Source organism: Salmo trutta, unplaced genomic scaffold, assembly GCF_901001165.1.
Source record: "Salmo trutta unplaced genomic scaffold, fSalTru1.1, whole genome shotgun sequence".
NCBI classification, from domain to species: domain Eukaryota; kingdom Metazoa; phylum Chordata; class Actinopteri; order Salmoniformes; family Salmonidae; genus Salmo; species Salmo trutta.
Window position 1 is genome coordinate 189,602 of NW_021822662.1, and position 21,584 is coordinate 211,185.

The 21,584-nt window shown below is 46.0% G+C and overlaps 1 protein-coding gene across 9 annotated transcripts in view; it reads left to right on the top strand.

The window, feature by feature from the left end:
• Window positions 1–21,584, top strand: part of LOC115183113 (fibroblast growth factor receptor 3) — a 166,197-nt gene that overhangs the window by 68,253 nt on the left and 76,360 nt on the right. For 8 of the 9 annotated variants that reach the window (XM_029744452.1, XM_029744453.1, XM_029744454.1 and 5 more), the window contains 2 exons: window positions 3,849–4,018; window positions 20,872–20,995. In XM_029744452.1, the coding sequence (XP_029600312.1) occupies window positions 3,849–4,018; window positions 20,872–20,995 (294 nt within the window). Of the gene's footprint in view, window positions 1–3,848; window positions 4,019–20,647; window positions 20,996–21,584 lie in introns of those variants that run through there. The other variant, XM_029744460.1, reaches the window with a different exon arrangement.

Here is a 21,584-nt window from a genome sequence, read left to right on the forward strand (position 1 = left end):
TGTGAAAATCAACCGCGTAGTCTGCCACACTATAGGAGTTTTGACATTAGTCAAGCAGTTTACTGGCCGCCTTTCTCCCGGAATCCGGAGACTCAAATACCTCTCTCACTTCTGCCTCCAGATGCCCACAAATGGCAGATTGTTGCTCCCAAACTGCCGTAGCCCAGTAGAGCACCCTTCCCGACATTAGCGTAATTATATACGCTATCTTCGATCGGTCTGAAGAAAACGAAGATGGCTGTAGCTCAAAGGAGAGTGCCCTTCTCGACATTAGCGTTATAATATTTTTTTATTTTTTTATTTCACCTTTATTTACCCAGGTAGGCAAGTTGAGAACAAGTTCTCATTTACAATTGCGACCTGGCCAAGATAAAGCAAAGCAGTTCGACACATACAACAACACAGAGTTACACATGAAGTAAAACAAAGATACAGTCAATAATACGGTAGAAAAATAAGTCTATATACAATGTGAGCAAATGAGGTGAGATAAGGGAGGTAAAGGCAAAAAAAGGCAAGTAGAAATATAAATAATGGGGTGCAAAGGAGCAAAATAAATAAATACAGTAGGGGAAGGGGTAGTTGTTTGGGCTAAGTTATAGATGGGCTATGTACAGGTGCAGTAATCTGTGAGCTGCTCTGACAGCTGGTGCTTAAAGCTAGTGAGGGAGATACGTGTTTCCAGTTTCAGAGATTTTTGGAGTTCATTCCAGCCATTGGCAGCAGAGAACTGGAAGGAAAGGCGGCCAAAGTAGGAATTGGCTTTGGGGGTGACCAGTGAAACATACCTGCTGGAGCAAGTGCTGCGGGTAGGTGCTGCTATGGTGACGAGTGAGCTGAGATAAGGCAGGGCTTTACCTAGCAAAGACTTGTAGATGACCTGGACCCAGTGGGTTTGGCGACGAATATGAAGCGAGGGCCAACGAGAGTGTACAGCTTGCAGTGGTGGGTAGTGTATGGGGCGTTGGTGACAAAACGGATGGCACTGTGATAGACTGCATCCAATTTGTTGAGTAGAGTGTTGAAGGCTATTTTGTAAATCACATCGCCGAAGTCGAGGATCGGTAGGATAGTCAGTTTTACGAGGGTATGTTTGGCAGTGTGAGTGAAGGAGTCTTTGTTGCGGAATAGGAAGCCGATTCTAGATTTAATTTTGGATTGGAGATGCTTAATATGAATCTGGAAGGAGAGTTTACAGTCTAACCAGACACCTAGGTATTTGTAGATGTCCACATATTTTAAGTCAGAACCATCCAGATTAGTGATGCTAGTCAGGCGGGCGGGTGCGGGTGCGGGCAACGATCGGTTGAAGAGCATGCATTTAGTTTTACTAGCGTTTAAGAGCAGTTGGAGGCCACGGAAGGAGTGTTGTATGGCATTGAAGCTTGTTTGTAGGTTTGTTCACACAATGTCCAAAGAAAGGCCAGATGTATATAGAATGGTGTCATCTGTGTAGAGGTGGATCAAGTTATCACCCGCAGCAAGAGCGACATCATTGATATATACAGAGAAAAGAGTCGACCCGAGAATTGAACCCTGTGGCACTCCCATAGAGACTGCCACAGGTCCGGACAACAGGCTCTCAGATTTGTCACACTGGACTCTGAGAAGTAGTTGGTGAACCAGGCGAGGCAGTCATTTGAGAAACCAAGGCTGTTGAGTGTGCCGATAAGAAAACAATGATTGACAGAGTCAAAAGCCTTGGCCAGGTCGATGAAGACGGCACTGTCTTTTATCGATGGCGGTTATGATATCGTTTAGTACCTTGAGCGTGGCTGAGGTGCACCCGTGACCAGCTCGGAAACGGGATTGCACAGCGAAGAAGGTACGGTGGTATTCGAAATGGTCAGTAATTTGTTTGTTAACTTGGCTTTTGAAGACTTTCGAAAGGCAGAGCAGGATGGATATAGGTCTGTAACAGTTTGGGTCTAGTGTCACCCTCTTTGAAGAGGGGGATGACCGCAGCAGCTTTCCAATCTTTAGGACTGTGGGGACTGATGTAGTTTTGTTATTCCTTGTATTTGTTACATGTCTGAAACTTCTTATGGTTCTCTTCGCGCGCCAATCCCTTTAGTGGGATCGATTTGACAACACCCAGTGAAATTGCAGCGTGCCAAATTCAAAAACAGAAATACTCATAACAAGAATTCATAAAACATACTAGTGTTATACATCGGTTTAAAGATGAACTTCTTGTTAATCCAGCCACAGTGTCAGATTTTAAAAAGGCTTTACGGCGAAAGCAGACCATGCGATTATCTTAGGACAGCGCCCAGCATACCAACACATGAAAATCAGATTTCAACCAGGCAGGTGCTACACAAAAGTCAGAAATAACGATATAATTCATGCCTTACCTTTGAAGATCTTCTTGTTAGCACTCCAATATGTCCCATAAACATCACAAATTGTCCTTTTGTTCGATAAATTCCGTCGTTATATCCCCAAAATGTCCATTTATTTGACGCATTTGATTTTGAAAATACACCGGTTCCAACTCGCCCAACACGACTACAAAGTATCTAATAAATTACCTGTAAACTTGATCCAAACATTTCAAACAACATTCCTAATCCAACTTTAGGTATTTTAAAATGTAAATAATCGATCAAATTTAATGTGTTCAATAGCGGATAAAATTAAAGTGGAGCGAGTTTCAGGTCGTGTGCACCAAACACTACAGTCCACTTGGTTCTACACTCAGAAAGGAAAGGGCTACTTCTTCATTTCTCAAAGGAAAAACATCAACCAATTTCTAAAGACTGTTGACATCTAGTGGAAGCCATAGGAACTGCAACCAGGTCCCTCATAAATCTAGTTCCCCATAGAAACCAATTGAAAAGACAGTGACCTCAATTTTTTTTTTCCTGGATGGTTTGTCCTCGGGGTTTCGCCTGCCAAATAAGTTCTGTTATACTCACAGACATAATTTTAACAGTTTTAGAAACTTTAGAGTGTTTTCTATCCAATACTACCAATTATATGCATATCCTAGCTTCTGGGCACGACCAGGTGGAACCCTAACCCTCTCTCTCTCCTGTCCAATCAGAACCCTGACCTTCTCTTTCCTGTCCAATCAGAACCCTGACCCTCTCTCTCTCCTGTCCAATCAGAACCCTGACCCTCTCTCTCTCTCCTGTCCAATCAGAAACCTGACCCTCTCTCTCTCTCTCTCTCTCTCTCTCTCTCTCTCTCTCTCTCTCTCTCTCTCTCTCTCCTGTCCAATCCGAACCCTGACCCTCTCTTTCTCCTGTCCAATCAGAACCCTGACCCTCTCTCTCTCTCCTGTCCAATCAGAACCCTGACCCTCTCTCTCTCTCCTGTCCAATCAGAACCCTGACCCTCTCTCTCTCTCCTGTCCAATCAGAACCCTGACCCTCTCTCTCTCTCTCCTGTCCAATCAGAATCCTAACTATCTTTCTCTCTCTCTCCTGTCCAATCAGAATCATAACCTTGCTCTCTCTCCTGTCCAATCAAAACCCTAACCCCCTCTCTCTCTCTCCTGTCCAATCAAAACCCTAACCCTCTCTCTCTCTCCTGTCCAATCAAAACCCTAACCCTCTCTCTCTCTCCTGTCCAATCAAAACCCTAACCCTCTCTCTCTCTTTCTCTCTTGTCGAATCAGAACCCTAACCCTCTCTCTCTCTCTTCCTCTCCTTTCCAATCAGAACCCTAATCCTCTCTCCTGTCCAATCAGAACCCTAACCCTCTCTCTCTCTCCTGTCCAATCAGAACCCTAACCCCTCTCTCTCTCTCTCTCTCTCTCTCTTGTCCAATCAGAACCCTAACCCCTTCTCTCTCCTGTCCATTCAGAACCCTAACACTCTCTCTCTCTTCCGTCCAATCAGAAACACCGTACTGGACCAGACCGGACCGCATGGAGAAGAAGCTCCTCGCCATCCCAGCAGCCAATACCGTCAAGTTCCGCTGCGCTTCTGCCGGCAAACCCACACCCTCCATCCATTGGTTGAAGAACGGGAAGGAGTTTAAGGGCGAGCAGAGGATGGGTGGGATCAAGGTGAGTCAGACAGCCAATTAGAAGTTAGTAGTCAGCAGAAGGTAAAACCAGAGTAGTCTCCTGTTTTAGAGTACTAACATAGTCAGCATCCAAAATGGCACCCTATTCCCTATAGTGCACTACTTTTGACCAGAGCACTACATAGAGCACTACATAGACTACTACTTTTAAGTCCTATTGGTCAAAAGTGATACACTATATAAGGAATAAATAGGGTGCCAAGTTACCATCCTACTGTGTTGAGAAAGAGCCCCTGGTTGCTGACTGTGTGTTTGAAGGCGTAAATGTAAAAGGCATGGGAAACATATGTCAACATTGCCAAAGCAAGTGAAGTAGATAATTAACTAAAGTTAAATATACAATAAAATCAACATTACACTCATAAAAGTTCCAAAAGAATATTAAAAAAATTCTCTCTCTCTCTGTGTGTATCGCTCTCTCTTTTTCTCAATTAAATTTTATTCAATTTAAGGACTTTATTGGCATGGGAAACATTTTTACTTTGCAAACGCAGGTGAAAAAGATAAGCAAAAGTGAAATAAACAATAAAAATTAACAGTAAACATTATACTCACAAAAGTTCCTAAAAAATTAAGATGTAATAAATGTCATGTTATGTATATAAACAATTTTGTAATGATGTGCAAATAGTTAAAGTACAAAAGGGATAATAAATATACATAAATATAGGTTGTGTTTACAATTGTAACGGGCGTCGTAAGGATCAGACCAAGGTGCAGCGGGAATGTGTATACTCATCTTCTTTAATTGGTTAAAAGAAGGAAAAACAAATAAAACACGTATACAAACACAACGAACGACACTAACAGTCCTGTCAAGTGCTCAGACGCTAAACAAGGAGACAACTACCCACAATACCCATACAAACACACCCAAATCAAATCAAATCAAATTTATTTATATAGCCCTTCGTATATCAGCTGAAATCTCAAAGTGCTGTACAGAAACCCAGCCTAAAACCCCAAACAGCAAGCAATGCATGTGAAAGAGGCACGGTGGCTAGGAAAAACTCCCTAGGAAAAACTCCCTAGAAAGGCCAAAAACCTAGGAAGAAACCTAGAGAGGAACCAGGCTATGAGGAGTGGCCAGTCCTCTTCTGGCTGTGCCGGGTGGATATTATAACAGAACATGGTCAAGATGTTAAAATGTTCATAAATGACCAGCATGGTCAAATAATAATAATCATTGTAGTTGTCGAGGGTGCAACAAGCACGTCTGGTGAACAGGTCAGGGTTCCGTAGCCGCAGGCAGAACAGTTGAAACTGGAGCAGCAGCATGGCCAGGTGGACTGGGGACAGCAAGGAGTCATCATGCCAGGTAGTCCCGAGGCATGGTCCTAGGGCTCAGGTCCTCCGAGAGAAAGAAAGAAAGAGAGAAAGAGAGAATTAGAGAGAGCGTATTTAAATTCACACAGGACACCGGATAAGACAAGAGAATACTCCAGATGAAACAGACTGACCCTAGCCCCCCGGCACATAAACTACTGCAGCATAAATACTGGAGGCTGAGACAGGAGGGATCAGAAGACACTGTGGCCCCATCCGATGATACCCCCGGACAGGGCCAAACAGGCAGGATAAAACCCCTATACACCCCTATACATAGGACCTTCAATCAGAGACAACGAGGAACAGCTGCCTCCAATTGAAGGCCAATCCCAATTAACTAAACATAGAACTAAACAATCTAGATCTAACATAGAAATAAACTAACCTAGAACATAACCCAAAAACCCCGGAACACTCTAAACAAACACCCCTCTACATAACACATAGCCCAACAAACCCCGAAACGCTCTAAACAAACACCCCCCTCTTACATAATAACATAACCCAACAAACCCCAAACCACATAAAACAAACACCCCCTGCCACGTCCTGACCAAACTACAATAACAAATAACCCCTTTACTGGTCAGAACGTGACACTGGTTCTTCACTGGTTGCCCTTTTCTTGTGGCAGCAGGTCACAAATATTGCTGCAGTGAGTGCACAGTGTGGTATTTCACCCAATAGATATGGGAGTTTATCCAAATTTGATTTATTTTCAAATTCTTTGTAATCTGAGGGAAATATTTGTCTCTAATATGGTCATACATTTGGCAGGAGGTTAAGAAGTGCAGCTTAGTTTCCACCTCATTTTGTGGGCAGTGTGCACATAGCCTTTCTTCTCTTGAGAGCCAGGTCTGCCTACAGTGACCTTTCTCAATAGCAAGGCTATACTCACTGAGTTTGTACATAGTCAATGCTTTCCTTAATTTTGGGTCAGTCACAGTGGTCAGGTATTATTCTTTTATTTTTTTTGAAGTTATTTAACTAGGCAAGTCAGTTAAGAACAAATACTTATTTTCAATGACGGCCTAGGAACAGTGGGTTAACTGCCTTGTTCAGGGGCAGAACGGCAGATTTTTACCTTGTCAGCTCAGGGATTCGATCTTGCAACCTTTCGGTTACAAGTTCAACACTCTAACCACTAGGCTACCTGCCGCCCCGTATTCTCTGTTTATGGCCAAATAGCATTCTAGTTTGCTCAGTTCTTTTTTTCAATTATTTCCACTGTGTCAAGTAATCATGATTTGGTTGGGTCTAATTGTGTTGCTGTCCTGTGGCTCTGTGGGTCTGTTTGTGTTTTTGAGCAGAGCCCCAGGACCAGCTTGCTTAGGGGACTCTTCTCCAGGTCTGTTTCTCTGTAGGTGATTCCTTTGTTATGGAAGTTTTGGGAATTGATTCCTTGTAGGTGGTTGTAGAATTTAACGTCTCTTTTCTGGATTTTGATAATTAGCGGGTATCGGCCTAATTCTGCTCTGCATGCATTATTTGGTGTTTTACGATGTACTGTACACGGAAGATAGTTTTTGCAGAATTCTGCATGCAGTCTCAATTTGGTGTTCGTCCCATTTTGTGAATTCTGGTTGGTGAGCGGACCCCAGTCCTCACAACCATAAAGGGCAATGGGTTATATAACTGATTTAAGTATTTTTTGCCAGATCCTTATTGGTATGCCAAATTTTATGTTCCTTTTGATGGCATAAAACTTTCACAGCTTTGTGGAAGTTACCTGTGGCGCTGATATTTAGGCCAAGGTATGTTTAGTTTTTTTGTGTGCCCTAGGGCATTTGTATTTGTGGTCTTGGCAACTGGACATTTTTTGGAACACCATTATTTTTGTCTTACTGAGATTTACTGTCAGGGCCCAGGTCTGGCAGAATCTGTGCAGAAGATCTAGCTGCTGTTGGGGACAGAAGCACCTGATCATCAGCAAACAGCAGACCTTTGACTTCTAGCAGGTTGAGGCTGGGTGCGGCAGACTGTTCTAGTGCCCCCACCAATTTATTGATATATATGTTGAAGATGGTGGGGCTTAAGCTTCATCTCTGTCTCACCCCACAGCCCTGTGGAAAGAAATGGGTGTTTTTTGCCCATTTTTTTTACATGGATTTTATAATGTCGTATGTCTTTCCCCCAACAACACTTTCTATCAATTTGTATAGCGGACCCTCATGCCAAATTGAGTCAAATGCTTTTTTGAAGTCAACAAAGCATGAGAAGAATTTGCCTATGTTTTAGTTTGTTTGCTTGTCAATTAGGGTGTGCAGGTTGAATACATGGTCTGTCGTACGGTAATTTGGTAAAAAGCCAAGTTGATATTTGCTCAGTACATTGTTTTCACTGAGGAAATGTATGAGTCTGCTGTTAATGATAATGCAGAAGATTTTCCCAAGGTTGCTGTTGACGAATATCCCACAGTAGTTATTGGGGTCAAATTTGTCTCCAGTTTTGTGGATTGGGGTGATCAGTCCTTGGTTCCAAATATTGGGGAAGATGCCAGAGCTGAGGATGATTTCAAAGAGTTTAAGTTCAGCCAATTGGAATTTGTGACCTGTGTATTTTATAATTTTATATAGGATGCCATCAACACCACAGGCCTTTTTGGGTTGGAGGGTTTGTATTTTGTCCTGTAGTTCATTCAATGTAATTGGAGAATCCAGTGGGTTCTGGTAGTCTTTAATAGTTGATTCTAAGATTTGTATTTGATCATGTATATGTTTTTTTGTGTGTCTTTGTTATAGAGCCAAAAAGATCCTCACATCTTAGTTTTGGATAGATACCTCTTCGTGTTGTTGTTTGTTTATTGTGTTCCAATTTTCCCAGAAATGGTTCAATTCTTTGGATTCCTCAATTACATTGAGCTGATTTCTGACGTGCTGTTCCTGCTTTTTCCATAGAGTATTTCTGTATCGTTTTAGTGATTCACCATAGTGAAGGAGTTGGATCAGGTTTTCTGGGTCTCTATGTTTTTGGTTGGATAGGTTTCTCAATTTCTTTCTAAGGTTTTTGCATCCTTCATCAAACCATTTGTCATTGTTGTTAATTTTCTTATGTTGTCTGCTTAAAATTTTTAGATTTGATATTGAAGCTGAGCGGCCAAATATACTGTTTAGGTTTCCTACTGCCAAGTTTACACCTTCACTATTACAGTGAAACATTTTGTCCAGTAGTTGTCTGAAAGGGATTGAATTTGTTGTGGCCTAATTGTTTTTTGGTAGGTTTCCACACTACTTTCCTTCCATCTATAGCATTTCTTAATATTATTCAGTTCCGTTGGGTTTGATGCCTCATGATTGAGTACTGCTCTGTTCAAGTAGACTGTGATTTTGCTGTGATCGGATAGGCGTGTCAGAGGACTGATTGTGAACGCTCTGTGAGATTCTGGGTTGAGGTCAGTGATAAAGTAGTCTACAGTCCTACTGCCAAGAGATGAGCTATAGGTCTACCTACCGTAGGAGTCCCCTCGAAACCTACCATCAACTATGTACATACCCAGCGTGCGACAGAGCTGCAGGAGTTGTGACCCGTTTTTGTTGGTTATATAGTCGTAGTTGTGTGTAGGGGGGCATATGGGGGATGGAATGCTGTCACCTCCAGGAAGCTGTTTGTCCCCCTGTGTGCTGAGGGAATGCTGTCACCTCCAGGTAGGTGTTTGTCCCCCTGTGTGCTGAGTTTGTCAGGTTCTTGTCCAGTTCTGGCATTTAGGTCGCCACGGACTATTACTTGTCCCTGGGCCTGGAAATGATTGATTTCCCCCTCTAAGATGGAGAAGCTGTCTTCTTTAAATTATGGGGATTCTAGTGGGGGGATATAGGTAGGATGGAGAAGCTGTCTTCATTAAAATATGGGGATTCTAGTGGGGGGATATAGGTAGGATGGAGAAGCTGTCTTCATTAAATTATGGGGATTCTAGTGGGGGGATATAGATAGCACACAGGAGGACATTTTTCTCTGTTGAGACAAATTTGAATTTCTGTTGAGATCATTTCCTTTTTAATTTCTAGCCAAATGTAAAATGTTCCTGTTTTGATTGTGGTTTAGGTCTGCTCTATATCAAATGAGCATACCCCCTGAGTCTTTTTCCTGTTTCACACCTGGTAGTTTGGTGGATGGGACTACCAGCTCCCTGTAACCTACAAGGGCAACCAGTGGGTCTATCTCCTCTATACCATTTTTCGTGTAGGTTGACAATGTCTGTATTTCCAATTTCTTTGATGAAGTCCAGGTTCCTGCTCTTTATGCCAAAGGCAGATGACCTCAGACCTTGGATATTCCAGGATGAGATAGTGAAGGCTTTGTGTTTCATAAAGTGTCCAATGTTGTTGGTCGTGTGGTTTGGCCTCAGGCCAGTAAGTGTGAGCAGAGCCTGCTGAGCATCTGGTACATGCCATTGGCTTGGGCTAGTGTAAGAGTGGGGGTTGGGCCTGTTTGCCCGCTCATGGCATGGGCATATGTGTGTCTTCCATGTTGAGGCCCTTTTTTTCGGGGGTGCATGGGGTGGGAAGGAGGGGCATAGGTCTGATCTGAAGGGGCCTAAATTGTGTGTGGGCATGGTTGACTTGGGGGGGGTGTTGATTGGTTGGGGTGGGGGTGTGTATGTGGCTGGTGGTGTTGTGCTCTGTGTAGGTCCGGGGGGGGGGGGGGGTCCCAGAGGTCTGGGAGAGTGTCTCGCTGGTCTGGGCGGGGTGTCTATTGATCAGTTGCTCCTGTGTGAAGTGTTGGGGCTCCGTTTAAGAGCGATGTCCTTTAGAGTCCGGGCGAAGGTGGGCACTGCTGCCTTGTATAGGTGGACCTGGTCATAGAGGCTGTCCAAGTCCAGGGTGGAGTGGTGGGCCAGGAAAACATTTGGTTTTGAGGCACAGTCACAGGAAATACTAGCGTTTACCCACTGTATGGTAGCAGGGTGGAAGTATTTTTGTGGTAGCAGGGTGGAGATAACCACTGGTGCATTGGGGAAAGTAGAAGAAGCTTTTTCAATCTCTCCCTTCAGTGCTGTGGCCACCCTTTCCTGCTGTGCTCTCAGGTCGTTTGTGCCTGTGTACATTATTATGTGGCTGGTGTCGAAACACGTTGGGTGTTTGGACACCAGAATTTAGACACACTGTTGTTTTGGAAAAAGTTTTTTTATTGTATATATTTCCCATTTGACTTCATGAGGAGTACAATCTGTGTCTTGTGTATGTCCTCAGTTAGTGTGGGGGGGTTGTCAGGAGGACTAACAGTGTGGCTAAAAGGGGGGGGGTTGTCAGGAGGACTAACAGGGTGGCTAACAGGGGGGGTTATCAGGAGGACTAACAAGTCGGCTAACGGGGGGGTTGTCAGGAGGACTAACAGGGTGGCTAACGGGGGGGGTTGTCAGGAGGACTAACAGGGTGGCTAACAGGGGGGGTTGTCAGGAGGACTAACAGGGTGGCTAACGGGGGGGGTTGTCAGGAGGACTAACAGGGTGGCTAACGGGGGGGTTGTCAGGAGGACTAACAGGGTGGCTAACGGGGGGGGGTTGTCAGGAGGACTAACAGGGTGGCTAACGGGGGGGGTTGTCAGGAGGACTAACAGGGTGGCTAACAGGGGGGTTGTCAGGAGGACTAACAGGGTGGCTAACAGGGGGGTTGTCAGGAGGACTAACAGGGTGGCTAACAGGGGGGGTTGTCAGGAGGACTAACAGGGTGGCTAACAGGGGGGTTGTCAGGAGGACTAACAGGGTGGCTAACAGGGGGGGTTGTCAGGAGGACTAACAGGGTGACTAACAGGGGGAGGGGGGCTCAGAGGGGGTGAGATCCCCTGAGCTTGGGGTTTTTCATTTGTCTGTTCTGCTGTGGTGTCGATGCATTGGTCAGGGTCTGGGGTGGACTGTTCTGCTGTGGTGTCGATGCATTGGTCAGGGTCTGGGGTGGACTTTTCTGCTGTGGTGTCGAGACTTTTGTCGGGAGCTGAGTTGCTGGCTGTTCTGCTGGCTTCTCTGCGGGGGGGCACCTGTCTAGTGGGTTGTTCTCTGTCACACGCCATCCCCCTCTCCCTCTCCTCCATCCCCCTCACCTTCTCCTCCATCCCCCCTCACCCTCTCCTCCATCCCCCTCTCCCTCTCCTCCATCCCCCTCACCCTCTCCTCCATCCCCCTCACCCTCTCCTCCATCCCCCTCACCCCCTCCTCCATCCCCCCTCACCCTCTCCTCCATCCCCCCTCACCCTCTCCTCCATCCCCCTCACCCTCTCCTCCATCCCCCTCACCCTCTCCTCCATCCCCCTCACCCTCTCCTCCATCCCCCTCACCCCCTCCTCCATCCCCCCTCACCCTCTCCTCCATCCCCCCTCACCCTCTCCTCCATCCCCCTCTCCCTCTCCTCCATCCCTCTGATCCTCTCCTCTAGTGCTCTGTTCTTCTCCTGCTCTTGCTTTTTATATTGTTGAAGTTGTCTCACCACAGTCCAGAGTGCAGATATGTCTCTTTCCACCTCCAGCTCTCCGTGTCTGGTTGAGGGGGTGTTGTTGTGTTGTCTGGGTCTGGTTAAGGGGTGTTGTTGTGTTGTCTGGGTCTGGTTAAGGGGTGTTGTTGTGTTGTCTGGGTCTGGTTGAGGGGGTGTTGTTGTGTTGTCTGGGTCTGGTTAAGGGGTGTTGTTGTGTTGTCTGGGTCTGGTTAAGGGGGTGTTGTTGTGTTGTTGTGTTGTCTGGGTCTGGTTAAGGGGGTGTTGTTGTGCTGGACTGTTGTCTGGGTCTGGTTAAAGGGGTGTTGTTGTGCTGGACTGTTGTCTGGGTCTGGTTGAGGGGGTGTTGTTGTGCTGGCCTGTTGTCTGGGTCTGTAATTCCATCCAAAAATCAGGTTGTATGTTTTGAGTTTTGATTTGGAGTGAAGGTTATGTTGTAGAGGGTAGTATCCTGTATATGTCCTGGTGACATAGTGTTGTGGAGGGTAGCATCCTGTATATGTCCTGGTGACATAGTGTTGTGGAGGGTAGCATCCTGTATATGTCCTGGTGACATAGTGTTGTGGAGGGTAGTATCCTGTATATGTCCTGGTGACATAGTGAAGGTTATGTTGTGGAGGGTAGTATCCTGTATATGTCCTGGTGACATAGTGTTGTGGAGGGTAGTATCCTGTATATGTCCTGGTGACATAGTGTTGTGGAGGGTAGTATCCTGTATATGTCCTGGTGACATAGTGTTGTGGAGGGTAGCATCCTGTATATGTCCTGGTGACATAGTGTTGTGGAGGGTAGCATCCTGTATATGTCCTGGTGGGGGGCTGGGGTGGGGAATAGGGTAGAGGGGGGCTGGGGTAGAGGGGGGCTGGGGTGGGGAATAGGGTAGAGGGGGGCTGGGGTAGAGGGGGGGCTGGGGAAGGGGGTGGGGAAGGAGGTGGGGAATGAGGTGGGGAAGGGGGTGGAGAAGGGGGTGGGGTAGAGGGGGGCTGGAGGGGAAGGGTACAAAAACCATTTGCCATTCTGTGCTATTCCTGCCCTCTGTTACCATGCAACTTAACAAACAAATACAGTCATAATATTTACACTGGTTCATTATTTTCCACATTGGCCTCCAAGAGAGAGAGAAGAGAGAAACAGAGTAAGACAGAAGGGGTAGAAAGAGAGGGAGAGGAGAGATGAAGAGAGAGGAGTGCGAAGAGAGATAGTTCTCCACAATGACAGCACTATATGAGCAACTGAGGTGACCTCCCCCAGCTTTACCCAGGGTAGGGGGTAAATTGTTCTACCCAGGGTAGGGGGAAAATGGTTCTACCCAGGGTAGGGGGTAAATTGTTCTACCCAGGGTAGGGGTTAAATGGTTCTACCCAGGGTAGGGGGTAAATGGTTCTACCCAGGGTAGGGTCTAAATGGTTCTACCAAGTGTAGGGAGTAAATGGTTCTACCCAGGGTAGGGTTTAAATGGTTCTACCCAGGGTAGGGGGAAATGGTTCTACCAAGTGTAGGGAGTAAATGGTTCTACCCAGGGTAGGGGGTAAATGGTTCTACCCAGGGTAGGGTGTAAATGGTTCTACCAAGTGTAGGGAGTAAATGGTTCTACCCAGGGTAGGGTTTAAATGGTTCTACCCAGGGTAGGGGGCAATGGTTCTACCCAGGGTAGGGGTTAAATGGTTCTACCCAGGGTAGGGGATAAATGGTTCTACCCAGGGTAGGGGTTAAATGGTTCTACCCAGGGTAGGGTTAAATGGTTCTATCCAGGGTAGGGAGTAAATAGTTCTACCCAGGGTAGGGGTTAAATGGTTCTACCCAGGGTAGGGTCTAATGGTTCTACCCAGGGTAGGGAGTAAATGGTTCTACCCAGGATAGGGGTTAAATGGTTCTACCCAGGGTAGGGGTTAAATGGTTCTACCCAGGGTAGGGGTTAAATGGTTCTACCCAGGGTAGGGAGTAAATGGTTCTACCCAGGGTAGGGATTAAATGGTTCTACCCAGGGTAGTGAGTAAATGGTTCTACCCAGGGTAGGGTTAAATGGTTCTACCCAGGGTAGGGGTTAAATGGTTCTATACAGGGTCAGGGTTAAATGGTTATACCCAGGGTCGGGGTTAATTGGTTCTACCCAGGGTCGGGGTTAATTGGTTCTACCCAGGGTAGGGCTTAAATGGTTATACCCAGAGTAAGGAGTAAATGGTTATACCCAGGGTAGGGTTAAATGGTTCTACCCAGGGTAGGGGTTAAATGGATCTACCCAGGGTCGGGGTTAAATGGTTCTATACAGGGTCAGGGTTAAATGGTTATACCCAGGGTCGGGGTTAAATGGTTCTACCTAGGGTAGGAGTTAAATGGTTATACCCAGGGTCGGGGTTAAATGGTTATACCCAGGGTAGGAGTTAAATGGTTATACCCAGGGTCGGGGTTAAATGGTTATACCCAGGGTAGGAGTTAAATGGTTATACCCAGGATAGGGGTTAAATGGTTCTACCCAGGGTAGGGGTTAAATGGTTCTACCCAGGGTAGGGAGTAAATGGTTCTACCCAGGGTAGGGAGTAAATGGTTCTACCCAGGATAGGGGTTAAATGGTTCTACCCAGGGTAGGGGTTAAATGGTTCTACCCAGGGTAGGGAGTAAATGGTTCTACCCAGGGTAGGGATTAAATGGTTCTACCCAGGGTAGTGAGTAAATGGTTCTACCCAGGGTAGGGTTAAATGGTTCTACCCAGGGTAGGGGTTAAATGGTTCTATACAGGGTCAGGGTTAAATGGTTATACCCAGGGTCGGGGTTAATTGGTTCTACCCAGGGTCGGGGTTAATTGGTTCTACCCAGGGTAGGGCTTAAATGGTTATACCCAGAGTAAGGAGTAAATGGTTATACCCAGGGTAGGGTTAAATGGTTCTACCCAGGGTAGGGGTTAAATGGATCTACCCAGGGTCGGGGTTAAATGGTTCTATACAGGGTCAGGGTTAAATGGTTATACCCAGGGTCGGGGTTAAATGGTTCTACCTAGGGTAGGAGTTAAATGGTTATACCCAGGGTCGGGGTTAAATGGTTATACCCAGGGTAGGAGTTAAATGGTTATACCCAGGGTCGGGGTTTTATGGTTATACCCAGGGTAGGAGTTAAATGGTTATACCCAGGGTAGGGTTTAAATGGTTCTACCTAGGGTAGGGGTTAAATGGTTATACCCAGGGTAGGAGTTAAATGATTCTACCCAGGGTCGGGGTTAAATGGTTATACCCAGGGTAGGAGTTAAATGGTTATACCCACGGTCGGGGTTAAAAGTGGCATTTGTCCTGCCACTTTTAAAAGGGGGAGATCCAACTCTTTTAAATAATTATAGGCCAATCTCAAAGCTGTCACCCCTGTTGAAAATACTTGAAACCCTTGTGAGTGACCAGCTAAAAGAGTTTTTATATACTAACTCTATTTTATCAATGTACCAATCGGGTTTCAGGAAGAAGCACAGCACAATTACAGCAGCCATGAAGGTTTTAAATGATATCACTGAAGCTCTTGACAAGAAACAGCATTGTGTCTCACTTTTTATTGATCTCTCTAAGGCTTTTGATACAGTTGATCATGCTATACTAAGGCAGAGATTGTCGAGTGTAGGTCTTTCAGAGCATGCAGTTGCATGGTTTGTTAACTATCTGTCTGATAGAACTCAGTGCACTCAATTTGATGGGCTTAGGTCTGTTAAATTGTCTGTCTTAAATGGTGTGCCCCAAGGCTCTGAACTTGGTCCTCTCTTATTCACTATTTATATAAATAATTTAGATAAAAATGTCCAAAATGCACAACTTCATTTTTATGCTGATGATACTGTTATTTACTGTTCTGCTTCATCTCTTACAAAAGCTTTCCAGAACTTGCAAACTGCTTTTAATACTGTTCAACATACCTTGTCTCAATTGAAGCTTATCCTCAATACTGCCAAAACAAAACTACTGGTGTTTTCTAAAGCAAGAAATAGACCTCTGAACCTTTCACCTATTACTACCTGTCAGGGCAAGGAGATTGAGGTTGTAACCTCATATAAATATCTTGGAATTTTGATTGATGATGGCCTCTCTTTTAAAATGCATATTCAACAACTTACAAAAAAATTGAAGCTGAAATTAGGATTTTATTTTAGGAATAAGGCTTGTTTTTCTTTTGAAGCAAGGAGGAAGCTAGTATCAGCTACATTTATGCCTTTACTAGACTATGGGGATATTTTATATATGAATGCTTCCGCTCAGTGTTTGAGATCAATTGACACCCTTTACCATGGCACTCTGAGATTTATTTTTAACTGCAAAACCCTTACGCACCACTGCACTTTGTATACCAGGGTTGGCTGGCCTTCTCTAGTCACTCGTAGGCTCAGTCACTGGTATACTTTTATTTACAAAGCCATTTTGGGTTTACTACCTTTTTATTTGGGCATTTTTATTGTTCAGAAATGTGGTGGGTAATCTCTTCGTTCGCGGGACTTTATCCTGCTAACTGTTCCAAATGTCCGAACTGAATTTGGTAAAAGGGCTTTTATGTACTCTGCGCCATCGTCTTGGAATGCCTTACAAAATACTTTTAAACTGGATGAACTTGTCCCGATTGGTATTTTTAAATCACGGATGAATGATCTGGAGACTGATTCCCTGACCTGTCAATGTTTTTAATTTGCTGTTTTTGATTTTGTTATATTCTATGGTTTTTACTAGATTACTTGTAGTTTTTCATGTTGTTTGTCTGTAATTTTTGTAATGACTTGGCGCTGCCTATCTTGGCCAGGACGCTCTTGAAAAAGAGATTTTAAATCTCAATGAGCCCTTCCTGGTTAAATAAAGGTTAAATAAATAATTAAAAAATCGTTCTACCCAGTGTAGGGGTTAAATGGTTCTACCCAGTGTAGGGGTTAAATGGTTCTACCCAGGGTCGGGGTTAAATGGTTCTACCCAGTGTAGGGGTTAAATGGTTCTACCCAGGGTCGGGGTTAAATGGTTCTACCCAGGGTAGGGGTTAAATGGTTCTACCCAGGGTAGGGTTAAATGGTTCTACCCAGGGTAGGGTGTAAATGGTGCTACCCAGGATAGGGGGTAAATGGTTCTACCCAGGGTAGGGGTTAAATGGTTCTACCCAGGGTAGGGAGTAAATGGGGTAGGGGGTAATGGTTCTACCCAGGGTAGGGAGTAAATGGTTCTACCCAGGGTCGGGAGTAAATGGTTCTACCCAGGGTAGGGTATGAATGGTTCTACCCAGGGTAGGGTCTAATGGTTCTACCCAGGGTAGGGATTAAATGGTTATACTCAGAGTAAGGAGTAAATGGTTATACCCAGGGTCAGGGTTAAATGGTTCTACCCAGGGTAGGAGTTAAATGGCTCTACCCACAGTCAGGGTTAAATGGTTCTACACAGTGTAGGGGTTAAATGGTTCTACCCAGGGTAGGGAGTAAATGGTTCTACCCAGGGTCAGGGTTAAATGGTTCTACCCAGGGTAGAGGGTAAATGGTTCTACCCAGGGTAGGGTTTAAATGGTTCTACCCAGGGTAGGGGTTAAATGGTTCTACCCAGGGTAGGGTTTAAATGGTTCTACCCAGGGTAGGGTGTAAATGGTTCTACCCAGTGTAGGGGTTAAATGGTTCTAACCAGGCTAGGGCTTACATGGCTCTACCCAGGGAGGGGTTAAATGGTTCTACCTAGGGTAGGGAGTAAATGGTGCTACCCAGGGTCAGGGTTAAATGGTTCTACCCAGGGTAGGGTGTAAATGGTTCTACCTAGGCTAGTGGTTAAATGGTTCTACCCAGGGTCAGGGTTAAATGGTTCTACCCAGTGTAGGGGTTAAATGGTTCTAACCAGGGTAGGGCTTACATGGTTCTACCCAGGGTAGGGATAAATGGTTATACCCAGGGTCAGGGTTAAATGGTTCTACCCAGGGTAGGATTAAATGGTTCTACCCAGGGTAGGGAGTAAATGGTTCTAACCAGGGTAGGGAGTAAATGGTTCTACCCAGGGTAGGATTTAATGGTTCTACCCAGGGTAAGGGGAAATGGTTCTACCCAGGGTAGGGTTTAAATGGTTCTACCCAGGGTAGGGGTTAAATGGTTCTACCCAGGGTAGGGGGTAAATGGTTCTACCCAGGATAGGGCGTTAATGGTTCTACCGAGGGTAGGGAGTAAATGGTTCTACCCAGGGTAGGGCATAAATGGTTCTACCCAGGGTAGGGAGTAAATGGTTCTACCCAGGATAGGGGTTAAATGGTTCTACCCAGGGTAGTGGAAAAAATGGTTCTACCCAGGGTAGGGGATAAATGGTTCTACCCAGGGTAGGGGTTGAATGGTTCTACCCAGGGTAGGGAGTAAATGGTGCTACCCAGGGTAGGGGTTAAATGGTTCTACCCAGGGTCGGGGTTAAATGGTTCTATACAAGGTCGGGGTTAAATGGTTATACCCAGGGTAGGGGTTAAATGGTTATACCCAGAGTAAGGAGTAAATGGTTAAACCCAGGGTCGGGGTTAAATGGTTCTACCTAGGGTAGGAGTTAAATGGTTCTACCCACGGTCAGGGTTAAATGGTTCTACCCAGTGTAGGGTTTAAATGGTTCTACCCAATGTAGGGGTTAAATGGTTCTACCCAGGGTCGGGGTTAAATGGTTCCCCCAGGGTAGGGCTTAAATGGTTCTACCCAGGGTCGGGGTTATATGGTTCTACCCAGTGTAAGGGTTAAATGGTTCTACCCAGGGTAGGGGTTACATGGTTCTACCCAGGGTAGGGAGTACATGGTTCTACCCAGGGTAGGGGTGAAATGGTTCTACCCAGGGTAGGGTTAAATGGTTCTACCCAGGGTAGGGAGTAAATGGTTCTACCCAGGGTAGGGGTTAAATGGTTCTACCCAGGGTAGGGGTAAATATTTCTACCCAGGGTAGGGGTTAAATGGTTCTACCCAGTGTAGAGAGTAAATGGTTCTACCGTGGGTCGGGAGTAAATGGTTCTACCCAGGGTCGGGAGTAAATGGTTCTACCCAGGGTAGGGTAAAATGGTTCTACCCAGGGTAGTGGATAAATGGTTCTACCCAGGGTCGGGGTTAAATGGTTCTATACAGGGTCGGGGTTAAATGGTTCTACCCAGGGTCGGGGTTAAATGGTTCTACCCAGGGTCGGGGTTAAATGGTTCTACCCAGGGTAGGGGGTAAATGGTTCTACCCAGGGTCGGGGTTAAATGGTTCCCCCAGGGTAGGGGTTAAATGGTTCTACCCAGGGTCAGGGTTAAATGGTTCTACCCAGGGTAGGGAGTACATGGTTCTACCCAGGGTAGGGGTTAAATGGTTCTACTCAGGGTAGGGTTAAATGGTTCTACCCAGGGTAGGGAGTAAATGGTTCTACCCAGGGTAGCGGGTAAATGGTTCTACCCAGGGTAGAGGTAAATAGTTCTACCCAGGGTAGGGGTAAATAGTTCTACCCAGTGTAGGGAGTAAATGGGGTAGGGAGTAAATGGTTCTACCGTGGGTCGGGAGTAAATGGTTCTACCCAGGGTCGGGAGTAAATGGTTCTACCCAGGGTAGGGTAAATGGTTCTACCCAGGGTAGTGGCTAAATGGTTCTACCCAGGGTCGGGGTTAAATGGTTCTATACAGGGTCGGGGTTAAATGGTTCTACCCAGGGTCGGGGTTAAATGTTTCTACCCAGCGTCGGGGTTAAATGGTTCTACCCAGGGTCAGGGTTAAATGGTTCTACCCAGGGTCAGGGTTAAATGGTTCTACCCAGGGTAGGGAGTAAATGGTTCTACCTAGGGTAGTGGTTAAATGGTTCTACCCAGGGTAGAGTTTAAATGGTTCTACCCAGGGTAGGGGTTAAATGGTTCTACCCAGTGTAGGGAAATGGTTCTAACCAGGGTAGGGCTTACATGGTTCTACCCAGGGAGGGGTTAAATGGTTCTACCTAGGGTAGGGAGTAAATGGTTCTACCCAGGGTAGGGGTTAAATGGTTATACCCAGGGTCAGGGTTAAATGGTTCTACCTAGGGTCGGGATTAAATGGTTCTACCCAGTGTTGGGGTTAAATGGTTCTAACCAGGGTAGGGTTTACATGGTTCTACCCAGGGTAGGGGTTAAATGGTTTTACCCAGGGTAGGGGATAAATGGTTCTACCTAGGGTCGGGATTAAATGGTTCTACCCAGTGTAGGGGTTAAATGGTTCTAACCAGGGTAGGGCTTACATGGTTCTACCCAGGGTAGGGGTTAAATGGTTCTACCTAGGGTAGAGGTAATTGGTTATACCCAGGGTCAGTGTTAAATGGTTCTACCCAGTGTAGGGGTTAAATGGTTCTACCCAGGGTAGACTGGTACAGTGTAGTAACCCTGTGTAGTGTAGTATAGACTGGTACAGTGTAGTAACCCTGTGTAGTGTACAGTGTTAAATAGATTCCCCTCTCTCTGTTCTCTATTCCTCTCTCTGTTCTCTATTCCTCTCTCTGTTCTCTATTCTTCTCTCTGTTCTCTATTCCTCTCTCTGTTCTCTATTCCTCTCTCTGTTCTCTATTCTTCTCTCTGTTCTCTATTCCTCTCTCTGTTCTCTATTCCTCTCTCTGTTCTCTATTCCTCTCTCTGTTCTCTATTCTTCTCTCTGTTCTCTATTCCTCTCTCTGTTCTCTATTCCTCTCTCTGTTCTCTATTCCTCTCTCTGTTCTCTATTCCTCTCTCTGTTCTCTATTCTTCTCTCTGTTCTCTATTCCTCTCTCTGTTCTCTATTCCTCTCTCTGTTCTTTATATTCTGTAAAATGTTGGTCTAACTGTCTGGTTCTGTATAGTTATAATCTGCTCTAACAGCCATCTCCTCTCTCTTTTCTCCTTGCCATGTTTGCCAACCCTCTGTCTCTCCTCTTTGTCACTCGGCCCCAGTCTTATGTTGAACTCTCATGCTAAACCTGTCTCTACCCCTCCCTACTTCTCTCCTTGTCTCTCCCTGCCCATCTAACCCTCCTGCTTTCCCCTCTCTCCAACCATGTCTTACCCCCTCCCTGCTTCTCTCCTTGTCTCTATCTGCCCATCTCCCCCTCCTGCTTCCCCCTCTCTCCTCCCTCCCTGCCTTACCCCCTCTATGCTTCTCCCTCTATCCCCCTCAGCTAAGGCACCAGCAGTGGAGTCTGGTGATGGAGAGTGCTGTCCCCTCAGACCGTGGAAACTACACCTGTGTTGTACAGAACAAGTACGGCACCATCAACCACACCTACCAGCTAGACGTGCTAGGTAAGACACCACCACAGCTACCAGCTAGACGTGCTGGGTAAGACACCACCACAGTTACCAGCTAGACGTGCTGGGTAAGACACCACCACAGCTACCAGCTAGACGTGCTGGGTAAGACACCACCACAGCTACCAGCTAGACATGCTAGGTAAGACACCACCACACCTACCAGCTAGACGTGCTGTGTAAGACACCACCACAGTTACCAGCTAGACGTGCTGGGTAAGACACCACCACAGCTACCAGCTAGACATGCTAGGTAAGACACCACCACAGCTACCAGCTAGACGTGCTGGGTAAGACACCACCACACTTACCAGCTAGACGTGCTAGGTAAGATACCACCACAGCTAGACGTGCTGGGTAAGACACCACCACACCTACCAGCTAGACATGCTGGGTAAGACACCATCAACCTACCAGCTAGACGTGCTGGGTAAGACACCACCACACCTACCAGCTAGACGTGCTGGGTAAGACAACACCACACCTACCAGCTAGACGTGCTGGGTAAGATACCACCACAGCTAGACGTGCTGGGTAAGACACCACCACAGCTACCAGCTAGACGTGCTAGGTAAGACACCAC